The sequence below is a fragment of the Mustela nigripes genome, chromosome 2 (genome assembly GCF_022355385.1).
Source record: "Mustela nigripes isolate SB6536 chromosome 2, MUSNIG.SB6536, whole genome shotgun sequence".
NCBI classification, from domain to species: Eukaryota; Metazoa; Chordata; class Mammalia; order Carnivora; family Mustelidae; genus Mustela; species Mustela nigripes.
The window spans coordinates 163,767,095-163,781,689 of record NC_081558.1 but is presented as its reverse complement, the minus strand read 5'-3'; the positions used below and the strand labels follow the sequence as shown (position 1 = coordinate 163,781,689).

General features: G+C 37.1%; 1 protein-coding gene across 10 annotated transcripts in view; it reads left to right on the top strand.

Annotated features, from left to right (window-relative positions):
• Positions 1-14,595, top strand: part of DZIP3 (DAZ interacting zinc finger protein 3) — a 109,234-nt gene that overhangs the window by 12,905 nt on the left and 81,734 nt on the right. For 9 of the 10 annotated variants that reach the window (XM_059392009.1, XM_059392010.1, XM_059392011.1 and 6 more), the window contains 2 exons: positions 2,869-2,968; positions 13,632-13,704. In XM_059392009.1, the coding sequence (XP_059247992.1) occupies positions 2,937-2,968; positions 13,632-13,704 (105 nt within the window). In that variant the 5' untranslated portion in view covers positions 2,869-2,936. The remainder of the gene's footprint in view (positions 1-2,868; positions 2,969-13,631; positions 13,705-14,595) is intronic. The other variant, XM_059392014.1, reaches the window with a different exon arrangement.

Here is a 14,595-nt window from a genome sequence, read left to right as displayed (position 1 = left end):
TTAGTTTGTTTCCTGAGATTAAGAGTTTCTTATGGTTTGTCTCCCTCCGTGGTCCTATCTCGTTTAATTTTTTCCCTTCTTGCCTCCCAGGACCCCCCATCCTGCCTCAAATTCCTCATATCAGAGAGATCATATGATAATTGTCTTTCTCTGATTGACTTATGTTGCTTATTTGTGTTTTGATTAAGAAGTATCCATTGAATTGTTGGAGAGTTACCCTTGTCTTTCAGGACTTATCTGTGTACTTTAGAGCTGGTGTAAGTCAAACATAGAATATAGGTACAGGCAATATCATAATTAGGAATACCAATTTGGGACTTCTTTTAGCCAGGCACTGAGTTGCCAGTTCACTAATGACAGGATGCTCAGACCTCAAGGCTTATGAGGGGTCAGGTCCTGCTGATACTTCTTTTCTATGTCTTGTCTTTTCTGGCATTTAGGGAGAGTCAGTATCAGGTAAAATAGTGTTTCTTTGAGTAAATGCAATCTGAATTCTTAATAAGTGACTTGGGAATGATCTTGTAGAACATGTTTTCTTGATTTAGGAATTACCTATGCTGAATTGCGTTTTTAATAATGGGCCTCTGAAAGCTCTACAATCTAACTTAGGGCTATGCTATTAGAGAAACTGGCTATCTAGTTATTAGGATAAATAAGTGGTTTAGAGGCAAGAAATGGGAAATTTTTTCTAGTCTTGGGCTTGGCAGCAAGGCACTCTAGGTCTGGTTTCTTTGTGCTGTTGCTATTACTTTCTTTTCTTTTTCTTCATCATTTCTTTCTCTGTCCCAGAATACTGAACAGTAGTTTCACATGTTTGCTCTAATACTTCCTGATGTTCAGACAAAGGGATTAGAAAGGGAAATCAGCCTAACAGGAAACAATGGAGTCTGGAGGCTTGAATTTTCAAAAAATACAGAACAAATGTAATTAATTTAATTTAATTTTTTTGAGATATAAATATAAGCTTATGTGTAGAAACAAATGAGTTTTAACCTTAACCCTTTGAAATCACACTGTAGTATATACCTTCTTTTAAGTAACATCTTCTTTCATTATATGTTTGTAAACTTATGTGTTGAAGCATATGAGAATAGTGTGTTCAACTTACTGAAACTACACTGTTCTTAATCTTTAAAAAAAAAATCCTTCATTATGATAGAAGAATATACAAAGTTATATATAGAAGCATACGGGAGAAGCCAAAACTACACTGTGTATATACCTTCTTCCCAGTAACATCTTTCATTAAGATATGTTTCTTTTTTTGTTGTTTTTATTTTAATTCCTGTTAGTTAGCATACAGTGTTATATCCATGTCAGGTGTACAGTACAGGGTCTCAACAATTCTATATATTGCCTGGTGCTCATCACCAGAAGTGCACTTCTTAATCTCCATCACTTATTTAACCTATCCTCTACCCCTCTCCCCCTTCTGGTAACCATCAGTTACCTATTTAAGAGTCTGTTCCTTGGTTTGTCTCTTTCTTTTTTCCTTCACTCATTTGTTTCTTAAATTCCACATATGAGTGAAATCTTATAGTATTTGCTTTTCTCTGGTCATTTTTCTTAGCTTTATACTCTGTAGCTCCATCCATGTCATGGCAAATGGCAAGATTCATTCTCTTTTATGGCTGAATAATACTCTGTTGCATACATGTGTACCACATCTTTACCCATTCATCTATGGATGCACATTTGGGCTCTTCCATAATTTGGCTATTGTATATTGTGCAGCTATAAACATCAGGGACTAAATGGACTAATTTTAGAAGAATTGTTTTTGGGACAGTTAAGTAGAGAGCTATATAAATAGATATTCTAATGGACACTCTTTTCTTTTTGTTTTTTTTTTGTGTGTGTTGCTGCAGGCTTTTGTTTTGTTTTGTTTTTAAAGATTTTATTTATTAATTTGACACAGATCACAAGTAGGCAGAGAGGCAGGCAGAGAGAGAGAGGAGGAAGCAGGCTCCCCGCCGAGCAGAGAGCCCAATGTGGGACTCGATCCCAGGACCTTGAGATCACGACCCGAGCCGAAGGCAGCGGCTTAACCCACTGAACCACCCAGGCGCCCAGCAGGCTTTTTTACTTTTTGAGGAAACATCCACAGTGTTCATTGATATTTGAACCAGAAAGTATACATTCTACCTTTCCTATTTTATGAAGATACCGAATCACATCTATTGGGGGAAAGTGACTGTTAACTTTTAGACTAAAAGAAAACAGAACAATTAGTGTTATTGAAGATTGTGTTAAATAGGAACTCATACACTCTAGAAAATAAATTAGTATGAACCTTTTGGGAAGCCATTTAGCAATATGCACTGAGACTTAAAATATTTGTGTCTTTTGATTGAGAAATTCTACTTTTGAGAATTTCTTGTAGAAATTACAGAAATTTTGCTTCTGAGAATTTCTTGTAAGCAAATAATCATAAATACAGAAAAGGCTTATGGATGGTAAGTTTTATCACAAAATTAATTAATGAAAAAATAGGAAACAGACTAAATGTCCATCTATAAAGTAATGTTCTAGGAAACCCCAGTCAACCAGTTGTTGTGTTGATACATTTTTGTGTTGATAGGGTGAGAATACAAAGTAGGGGTGTAAAATAACAAAATGCTTTTGATACAGTGTTCAGTGGTGAAAATTGTAGAACATTGTTTATTCAGTGTGCTTACAAATTTGTAAAATATACTTATGCTTGGACAGAGCATATTGAAGTGTAGACGGTGACTTATATTTGGATGTAATTTTCATTTTCTTTTATACCTCTTTTAAAATTTTCTTCAATTATCATGTATATTTTTATTGTAGGGAAAAAGAATGTAATCCTTTTACCTTCCCACTAAAAATATACTTTTCTTACAGCTTTAAGCATCAGTAGTAAAAGTCTGCAAGCATTGGAATAAGACTTCTGCAAAACAACATTGTGGAGCATGGATTCTCTATCAGAAGAGTTTTTTACAAGGTAAGTAAGTGATAGGGTGAGAAAACCAACCACATTTGTTGCATTTTGAAAATACAACATTTGTTCTTTCCACATAACTTTGGGAAGCTAGTGTGATTGAGATACCCTTATGTTTGGAGGTAATTTAGTGATTTTGATTAGGGGGGTATATAGACTGCGTGAAATCTAATTACAGAAAATTTCTCTTAAGGGCCACACTCTGTCTAAAGAGTTAAGAGTTGAGAAATGTACTACAGCTTGCTACATGTGGACATTCTCGCCAAATAGATTAATGTGATCTATTAATTTATTTTATGAGGATTTACTATAATGCTTGTAATGTAAAGTACCTCCTTGGTACTTAGAGAATAAAGACAGACAAAATTTTGGGTACTTAGAATTAAAGTGTAGTAGGAAAATATATAAAAAGTTATATTTTTAGGCAAAGTGCATGCATGATGCATGGTTATATGTAGAAAGGAACAATAATGATTGACTGGGGTTGAGTAGGTTTCCACCAGATGACACTTGAACTGAACATTAAAGAAAGGATAAGGAGCATTTTGATGTATGTAGAAATGGGAGGAAACAACAAGAAAAAGTACTTAAGATAAATGACTGGGAGGATTTCAACTGTCTTCTAAGGAGTTTAGCTTTATTTTGTGCAGAACCAATGACATTTTTTTAAAAAAAGGAAATGTTACACTGTATTTTGGAAAGAATATTTCTTGGTGATGGGAAGGAAGAGACAACAAAATACAACCTAGTAATAGCTCAGGAGGAGCTGATGAAGTCTTGCAGTGGTAGGAGTAGAAAACAGAAGAATTTGTAGAACTAGAATCAACAGAATTACATGACTGCTTAAATATGAAAAAAGTGGCAAAAGAGAAAGATGACTCAAGGGTTTCTAAGGACCGGAAGAAGATATGTATCATTAACTAATATGGGGCTAAAAAAGGGAGACAGGTTTATATGTGTACATTATTTTAATGTGTGCATGAGAAAGAGAGGACAGATGATGAATCATTTTTGGACATGAGGAAATTGAGGTGTTGGTAAAATATCTTAAGTTATAAGTTGTTGAGTAGATGGTTAGAAATTTGTAGTAGTGTCAAAAAGCAAGGCTGAAAGTATAGATTCAATGGTCATTAGAATGGATGCTATTAGGAGGAGGGGCAAGATGGTGGAGAAGTAGGAGACCGTGTTTCAACCTGTCCCCTAAAGTGAGCTAATTATCTACCAGAATACTCTGAACACCCATGAAATCAGCCTGAGATGTAGGATTATACACTTCTGGATCTCTTGGGGTGGGGGTGTGCAGAAGACACCAGTAGAGAGGTAAAAGCAGAGTGGGAACAATTGGACTGATATCAGAGGATAAACAGAAGGGGGAAGGAGCCACCAGAAGTGACCCTTTGGAAAGTAAATGCCCCAATATGAAAGTGCCCTATGATTGGGGGCCATCATTAACTTGGAGTCTTGTTAAAAGCACATAAAAAGAGCAAAAGATCTTAAGGGGCAACTGGTAGAGTCGGGCGGTCATGGGTACAGGCCTATGCCCATGGTCCCAGGACAGACACTGCTAGCGACCACCCATGCCAGACACAGTGCAGTGGTAGAGCCTCCAGTTCCTGGTCCTGAAGCCCCCAGTGTTGCGAGGCTTGCACCACTGCTTGGGCTTGGCTGGGGCACACTCCCACCCCCGCATGGGGGAGTCTGGTGGGGCACTTTCTAGAACCACAGCCTTTTGCACTCTGCGCTCACTGTGCGACTGTTGTTGGAACTGAGATCCCCACCCGCACCTGAGTGTTCTCTGCAGGCGCTAGCTGGGTGATCTCTAGGCCCCACTGAGAGTCTGGACACTCCCAGGAACTCAGTGAAATCTCTGGTCCGGAGCTCTCTACAGGCAGCAACCTATGAAACCTTGAGGTCTGAACCCCAGACAGCAGTCCCAGCAAGGGCAGCCACTGGAAGTGGGCTCCCTGGACCAGTATCGCTTGCAGTTTTACCAGCACGGCAGTGCAGAGACAAGTGGGTGCTTCTGGCAACCCCTGAGTTGGTGGCTGGGGACATGCACTACCTGTGGGAAGTTGCGTGGTTCAGTGGAGTTTACAGAGGGGGAGTCTGTGTGTTCTGGATTACCCAGAAGGGAGCAGACTGAGGCTTCTCCCTGAGACGGAGGTCTGGGTATAGTTTGCTTTCCATGAAACCTCCAAAAAGACCCCAAAAGCTGCCAAAGAACAAAAGTCTCCAGAAAGCAAAAGCCTGAAAAACCAGTTTCCACAGAGCCCAGCCCCTTGATAGGGGGCAGGAGGATTCAACTCAAGCAAGCCTGACTGAAAAACAATGTGGCGCCCCCCCCCACCCCCGCCAAGAAAGCCAGCCAAAATAATGAACAGACAGCCACTGCAGAGTCCCCATAAAACTGTAAAACCCCAATATTAGGGGAAAACAATACATTAAGCTCCCGGTATTTCTCTAAAACCTGTTTCTGTTTCATAGGTACAACTTTTTTTTGTTTTGTTTTCACTATTCTTGTTCTTAACTTTTTTTTTAAACAACTCACCCTTACAACTAGAGGTTTAATACAATGTATTCCAAAATAACCTTTTAACTTGAACTTTTTTCATACATATACTTGTATTTTCCTTTTTCTATTTTTTAACTATGCATATAGGAATAAGCTTCAAGGTAATCCTCTTTCCCTAGTCAATACTACCCTTATATATAATCCAGTTTTATTTTCCTTTATCTCTGGAAAGTTGAGTCCTTTAACAAAGATACCAAGATACACCCACGAAGAATCAAAATAACCTTCCTCACCCACATTTTTCTTCTGTCCTGTCTTTTTCTTCTGTCAGTGTTTCTGTGTATTTATTTATTTATTTATTTATTTATTTTTAAGTTTATTTATTTGACAGACAAGAGATCACAAGCAGGCAGAGGCAGACAGAGAGGAAGGGAAGCAGAGAGCACCATGCGGGGCTTGATCCCAGGACCCTGAGATCATGACCTGATCCAAAGGCAGAGGCCCCAACCCACTGAACCACCCAGGCACCCCTCTGTGTATTTATTTTTGTTCTGGTATTATATAAATCCTGCCCTTGGGGTTCATTTTGGCTGGGTTCTTTCTTTTTCTTTTTTCCTTTTTTTCTTATAATTTACTTTAGTCCGTCTTTTGCCCATCCATTTTTGTTTCTATATCTTATAAATCTTACCTTTGGGGCCCATTCTGGCTGGGGCTTTTCTTTCTTTCTTTTCTTTTCCTTTTTTTTTTTTTTTTTGTCTCTCTCTCTCTCTCTTTTTTCTTTCTTTTTGGTGGTGATGGAATTGCTCAGAAGCCTTCCAGGGTGCACCTTGCCTAAATCACGGTTGATACATTTAGCTACACATCCCCTCAACCTCCTCTCACCAAAAGGACTAGGAGGAGGAACACCCAACAAAAATTCAGAGGAAAAATTCAGAGACTGTGCCCTCTCCATCAGAGCTATTGGATGTGGACATAAACAGTATTTTGGAAAGGGAATTCAGGGTAACAATTAACCAGGCAATAGCTAGGTTGGAGAAAACCATTAGTGACAACATAGAATCAATTAGGGCAGAAGTGAAAGCCGACCGGGAAGAAGTTAAAAATGGTATCCATGAGACCCAATCTAATCTAAATACTCTAATAGCTAGGGTAACCAACACAGAAGATAGAATTAGTGATCTAGAGGACAAACTGATAGAGAAAAAGGGTCAGGAGGAGGCCTGGAACAAACAGCTTAGAAGCTATGAAAACAGAATTAGGGAAATAAATGATGCCATGAAACATTCCAATATCATAATTACTGGGATCCCTAAGGGGAAGAGAAAGAAAGGAGACTAGAAGATATAGTTGAATAAATTGGGAAAATTTTCCCAATCTGGGGAATGGAACCAGCGTTCATGCTCTAGAGGTAGAAAGAACAGCCCCCCAAGATCAATGAATCTAGAAAGACCTCGAGGCACTTGATTGTAAGACTAAAGAATCATAATTTTAGACAAGAGCTTTTGAGAGCAGCTAGGGGGAAGAGATCCTTATATACAGAGGAAGGTCCATCAGAATGAGGTTAGACCTATCCACAGAAACCTGGCAAGCCAGAAAAGGCTGCAAGACATATTCAGGACACTAAATGACAAGAACATGTGGCCAAGAATACTTTATCCAGCAAGGTCAACATTCAGAATGGATGGAGAGATAAAAGAGCTTCCAAGACTATCAATGTTTAAAAGAGTATGTTACCACCAACCTGGCACTACAAGAAATATTAAGGGGTGGGGTTCTATAAAAAAGGAAAGAACCTAAGAGTGTCATAGAACAGTAATTTATAGAGATAATCTATAGAAACAAGAACTTCACAGGCAACATGTTGTCACTAAAAACATATCTTTGAATAATCATTGTCAATGTGAACGGCTTAAGCACTTCCATAAAATGACAGAGTTGCAGATTGGCTAAAACGACAGGACCCATCCATATGCTGTCTACAAGAGACCCATTTGGAACCCAATGATATATTCAGATGGAAAGTGAAGGGATGGAGAAGCATCCTTCATGCCAGTGGGCCTCAAAAGAAAGCTGAGGTAGTGATTCTTATATCAGATAAATTAGATTGTAAACTAAAGACTATAGTCAGAGATAAAGAAGGATACTACATCATTCTTAAAGGGTCTGTCCACCAGGAAGATCTAACAATTGTAAATATTTATACCCCCAGTACAGGAGCAGCAAACTACTTAAGACAACTGTTAATCAAGATAAAGAATCATATTCATATGAATACATTAATAGTAGGGGATCTTAACACATCACTCCCATTAACAGACAGATTATCCAAGCAGCAAATCAATAAATGCACAAGAGCATTGAATGACACATTGGACCAGTTGGACCTCATAGATACATACAGAACATTCCACCCTAAACCATTCTTCTCAAGTATACATGAAAGTTTCTCCAGAATAGACCACATACTGGGTCACAAATCAGGGCTTAACTGATACCAAAAGATTGAGATTAGCCCCTGCATATTTTCAGACCACAATGGTTTGAAACTGGAACTCTACCGCAAGAAAAAGGATGGAAGGAATTCAAACACTTGGAAGCTAAAGACTACCCTGCTTAAGAATGTTTGGATCAACCAGGAAATCAAAGATGAACTTAAAACAATTCATGGAAACCAATGAGAATGAAGACACTTCAGTCCAAAACCTATGGGATATGGCAAAGGCAGTCCCAAGAGGGAAATACAAAGCCATCCAAGCCTCCCTCAAAAAAAATTTAAAAATCCAAAAATTAAAAAATCTTTATACCATAAAGAACTGGAGAATCATCAAATTAAAGCAACCCCACACACAAGAAGGGAAATAATCAAGATTAGAGATCAATGAGATAGAAACTAGAGATACAGTAGAACACATCAACGAAACTAGAAACTGGTTTTTTGAAAGAATAATATTGATAAACCATTGACCTAACTAATCCAAAAGAAAAGAGAGAGGACCCAAATTAATAAAATTATTAATGAAAGGGGAAAGATCACGACTAACACCAAGACAATAGACACAATCATCAGAAATTATTATCAACAGTTAATATGCCAATAATTTAAGCAGCCTCGATGAAATGGATACATTCCTGGAAACCTATAAACTTCCAAAACTGAATCAGGAAGAAATTGACAACCTGAATAGACCAATATCTAGTAACGAGATTGAAGCAGTGATCAAAAGCCTCCCAAAATACAAGAGCCCAGGACCTGATGGATTCCCTGAGAATTCTACCAGACAGTCAAAGAAGAAATAATACCTATTCTCCTGAACCTATTTCAAAAAATAGAAACAGAAGGAAAACTTCCAGATTCTTTTTATGAAGCTGGTATTACCCTGATCCCCAAACCAGGCAAAGACCTTACCAAAAAGAAGAATTTCAGACCAATATCCCTGATGAATTTCAATGCCAAGATTCTCAACAAGATCCTAGCTAATAAGGATCCAACAGTACATTGAAAAGATCATCCACCATGACCAGGTAGGATTTATCCATGGGATGCACTGGTGGTTCAACACTTGCAAGTCAATCAATGTGATAGAACAAATTAATAACAGAAGAGAGAAGAACCACATGGTTCTCTCAATTGATGCAGAAAAGGCATTTGACAAAATCCAGCATCTGTTCCTGATTAAAAAACTTCAAAGTATAGGTAGGGATAGAGGGAACATTCCTCAACTTCTTAAAATCTGTCTATGAAAAACCCACAGCAGATATCATCCTCAATGGGGAAAAGCTGACAGTCTTCTCTTTGAGATCAGGAATATGATAAGGATGTCACTCTAATCACTGTTGTTCAACATAGTATTAGAAGTTCTAGCAACAGCAATCAGACAACAAAGAGAAATAAAAGGTATTCAAATTGGCAAAGAATTCAAACTCACTCTCTTCTCAGATGACATGATACTTTATATGGAAAACCCAAAAGACTCCACCCCCAAACTACTAGAACCCACACAGCAATTCAGTAATGTGGCAGGATACAAAATCAATGGACAGAAATCAGTTGCTTTCTTTTACACTAACAATGAAAATACAGAAGAGTTAGAGAATCAATTCCATTTACAATAGCACCAATAATCATAAGATACCTGGGAATAAACCTAACCAAAGAGGTAAAGGATCTGGACTTCAAGAACTACAGAACACTCATGAAAGAAATAGAAGAAGACACAAAAAGATGAAAGAGCATTCCATGCTCATGAATCAGAAGAATAAACATTGTTAAAATGTCTACACTTCCTAGAGCCGTCTATACTCTCCATGCCATCCCGATCAACATTCCACTAGCCTTTTTCAAAGTCTTGGAATAATCCTAAAATTTGTATGGAACCAGAAGAGACCCTGAATTGCTAAGGAGATTTTGAAAAAAACCCCAACTGGGGTCTTCACTTTGCCTGATTTCAAGCTTTACTACAAAGCTGTGATCACCAAGACAGCATGGTCCTGGCACAAAAACAGACACATAGACCAGTAGAACAGAGTAGAGAGCCCAGATATGGACCCTCAACTCTGTGGTCAAATCTTTGACAAAGCAGGAAAAAAATATCCAGTGGAAAAAAGACAGTCTTTTCAATAAATGGTGCTAGGAAAATTGGACAGCTATGTACAGAAGAATGAAACTTGACCATTCTCTTACACCATACAGATAGATAAACTTGAAATGGATAAAAGACCTTAACATGAGGCAGGGATTTATCAAAATCCTAGAGAAGAACATAGGCAGTAACCTCTTTGACATCGACCACAGCAATTTCTTTCAAGACATGTCTCCAAAGACAAGGGAAACAAATGCAAAAATGAGCTTTTGGTACTTCATCAAGATCAAAAGTTTCTGCACAGCAAAGGAAACAGTCAACAAAACAAAGAGGCAACCCACAGAATGGAGAAGATATTCTCAAATGACACTACAGACAAAGGGCTGATATCCAAGATCTATAAAGAACTCCTCGAACTCAATACTCAAAAAAACAGATAGTTCAAAAAATGGGCAGAAGACATGGACAGACACTTTTCCAAAGAAGACATACAGACACATGAAAAAATCTTCATCATCATTAGCCATCAGGCACATTCAAATCAAAACCACATGGAGATACCACTTTACACCAGTTAGAATGGCCAAAATTAACAAGACAGTAAGCAACAAGTGTTGGAGAGGATGAGGGGAAAGAGGAATCTTATTACATACACTGTTGGTGGAAATGCAAGTTGGTGCAGCTGCTTTGGAAAACAGTGTGGAGATTCCTTAAGAAATTAAAAATAGGGCTATCTCATGAACCTGCAATTGCACTACTGGGTATTTACCCCAAAGATAGAGATGTAGTGAAAAGAAGGGCCATCTGTACCCCAATGTTCATAGCATCAATGGCCACAGTCACCAAACTGTGTAAAGAGCCACGATGCACTTCAACAGACGAATGGATAAAGAAGATATGGTCCATATATACAATGGGATATCATGCCTCCATCAGAAGGGATGAATACCCAACTTTTGTATCAACATGGATGGGTCTGGAGAAGATTATGCTCAGTGAACTAAGTCAAGCAGAGAGAGCCAATTATCATATGGTTTCACTTACTTGTGGAGCATAAGGAATAACACGGAAGACATTCGGAGATGGAGAGGAGTTGGGGAAGATTGGAGGGGAGACAAACCGTGGGAAGCAAACTGAGAGTTTTGGGGGGGGCTGGGTGAGCCTGGTGGTGGGTGTTATGGAGGGCACGTATTGCATGGAGCACTGGGTGGTGATAAACTATGAATTCTATAACACTGAAAAAACTAAAATTAAAAAAAAATATGGGTGCTGTTAGAATTCATGGAAGTTTGGTTATTTTTTAATTCATCAATAAATATTTGATGAATTTATGTCTGATGTTGGGATAGAGACTTGGAGGTTACATAATGAATTAGAAGGGCCTCATTCCTATCTGAGAGAATTTATTTATATGTGGGCATAAATGTAATTGATTTTACTAGAAAATGTAAGAAAATAGATAAAAATGGAACATTAGTGGAGCAGCTGGGTGGCTCAGTTAGTTACGTGTCTGACTCTTGGTTTCAGCTAATGTGTCATGGGATTGAGCCCCATGTCAGGCTACCCAGTTGCCGGGCAGTCTGCTTGAGATTCTTCCCCTCTGTTCCTTCCCCCACTTCTTTCTTTCTTAAATGGATAAATAAATCTAAGAAATGGAACATTCGTATATATATTATGTATATTTCAGGATATATTATTATAGCAAAACCTCAGCTCCTAGTAAGCAATAGGTGGTAAAAGCAACAAAATAGCAAAAGAAAAATAATATTTCTGTGTCTAGTTCTATCTTTGCTGCTTTCTAGGTGTATAACTTAAAAACACGTTATATAACCTCTCTGGACATCAATTTAATCATTTTAATATATAAAATGACCGCCATAGATGACTGCTTGTATATCTTCCTATACTAATATACCAGGATACATAGTTTGTTTTAAATATTCTTAAAATAATGAATGAATATGACAAATAAGGAAGAGGTGTAGCCAGTAGTAGAAGAAGTGGAGGGCTAGGAGGAGAACCAGCAGCAGTGAAGATGACAGAGGTTTTCAAGGACGGTTGGAAGGTATGATGGGCAATGTTAAATGATGCAGAAATACAGGTAGAATGAAGAACAAAGACAAAGCTATTGAAATAAATAGTGGGATTTCATTAGTAACCTTCATTAGAACAATTTTAATGTTGGGGAGGGAATGAGAATTAGTTAGGTTTATATCAAAAATTGTTAAAAAAACTATGGTGAATATAGCAGCCCACGTTCCACACTTAAGAAGTGCTAAAGTAGGGTCTGGACACCTGGATGATTCAGAAGTTTCGCAGGTGATTTTAGTGTGCATCTGGGACTGAGAACTGTTGGGCCAAGGAGTGAATGATCATGAAACAGAGTTAGCTGGAAAGGTATACATGTGACAATTTTTTATACTCTTATACAACCTGGAGACTTCAGCATACTGCTGTAGTATTTTTCATTCCTTGACAACACAAGACTGTTCCATGTGTTACTTTTTGGAGTGGAGCTTTGAAGTGGATGAAAAGACAGTTAAGAGGCTTTTTTTGTGTTTGTGTTTGTGTGTGTGTGTGTGTGTGTGTGGTTTTTTTCTGTTTGTTTTGCCATGACATTTTAAAGAGCACTGAGAACCATCTTGTGAAATACTGTTTCTGTGTATAAATCTCTTCCATTGAAACTTTCATCATGTGAAATACTGTACTATTTATCGGTCCCAGTTTTCCCTGACAAGATCAGTGGGCACGTGGTGGATGGTAAATGATAGTCTAAGAAATAAATACATATATGTGAAATAAGATAGGATGATTTTTATAAAGCACAATGCTGAGTAGATCCATTGCTGTTTCTCACTCAGTTTTTTCTCTGCTAGTGTATAGAATTAAGATCATATAAATCCTATATGGTCTTATGTTATGATTCTTATATCATGGTTCTGTATGTAGACAAAAGCAATTTTATAAATAGTTTTTCAGTTCTGTGTTTAACACTGCATATATTCACAGTTTGAACCAATGTCAGAAGCAAAACTTAACAATTTACAAATGAACTATTTTACAAAAATAGTTAATTTTTAAATATGACATTCTTTCTCAATTTTAAAAAATCATTTTAGAAAAATGGATAACTATAAGGCCAGAAACCTGGAACAAAAAAATAAAAGCATCTGCATAAGATAGATCCATTCCAAACCTCAGCCTTTTTAAGACCTTTATTATCTTCATAAACCTCAGCCTTTTTAAGACCCATTTTTTTTTTTACATTGAAGCAGTGCTATAAAGTTAATTTTTTCCCATGATTTTGGTATATTCTGTGTCCAAGAAAATTTTTTATATCTGCTTTCATTTTTGTTTAGCGCTCTCCAGTAAAGGCAGAGCATATTTTTTTTTTTCCTTTAACTTGCATCCCTAAAGATATGACACCTACCACTGTTATCAGTCTTGCTATATATTGTTTACACTTTCGAACTTTCAGATAAATTCACTTGTTAGATTCTTTACTACTACAATTCAATTGTGTTCTTTATAAGGAGATACTCTGAATACACATTTCTTTCTTTTTCATTTAAAGTAGGGCTCCAACTGTGGAGGAGCAGACTAAGGAGGAAATCAAGAATAAGGTAGAAAAATCTACTGACCAACTGGTAAGTTAATTTTTGTTAATTATGAATGAATTAATAAGTAATTATGACAGTGTAATTTTAAATCTAGTCAGTTTACTTATTTCTTCAGAATTTAGAGGTGACTCTACTTTTTTTCTTCATAAGTAAAATTATGTTCATAATTAAATCTCTGATAATTGATACTTCTGTCTCAATGTTATTTTAAGTACCAATTCTCACTGTAAGTTAAAACTTGTAGGTGATTGAATTGACTTGTCCAGAAAAATAAAACAATCAATTTTAAGAAATCCTTTACTTGTCCTTTAAAGCAAAATCCAAACAAAATGAAAACTACGCACATGCAAAGAAAATTATTTAGTAAGAAATTTTCAGAGTTGTTTTGAAATTCTCTTTCCTGTTAGAAATTCCAGTTCAAAATGAAGGAGAATCAAATATACGTTATTATAAGGATTATATTGCCAGTGACAATATATTTTGTGGTAGCTTAAAAAATATATATATGTATATATACATACATATATATCACATGTACTTATATTTAATAAAGGGTGGATGAAGATCTATCTGGGTTTTTTTTAGTTCAATTTTAACTTGCACATAGTTTTATGTGATTATTGATGTCCACTGTTAATAAATTTTGTAAAGATTATCTAGTAACAGGAGAAAATATATGAACATAAAATAATCTTACACTGTTGGTGGGGATGCAAGTTGGTGTAGCCACTTTGGAGAACAGTGTGGAGATTCCTCAAGAAATTAAAAATAGAGCTTCCCTATGACTCTGCAATTGCACTACTGGGTATATACCCCAAAGATACAGATGTCATGAAAAGAAGGGCCATCTGTACCCCAATGTTTATAGCAGCAATGGCCACGGTCGCCAAACTGTGGAAAGAACCAAGATGCCCTTCA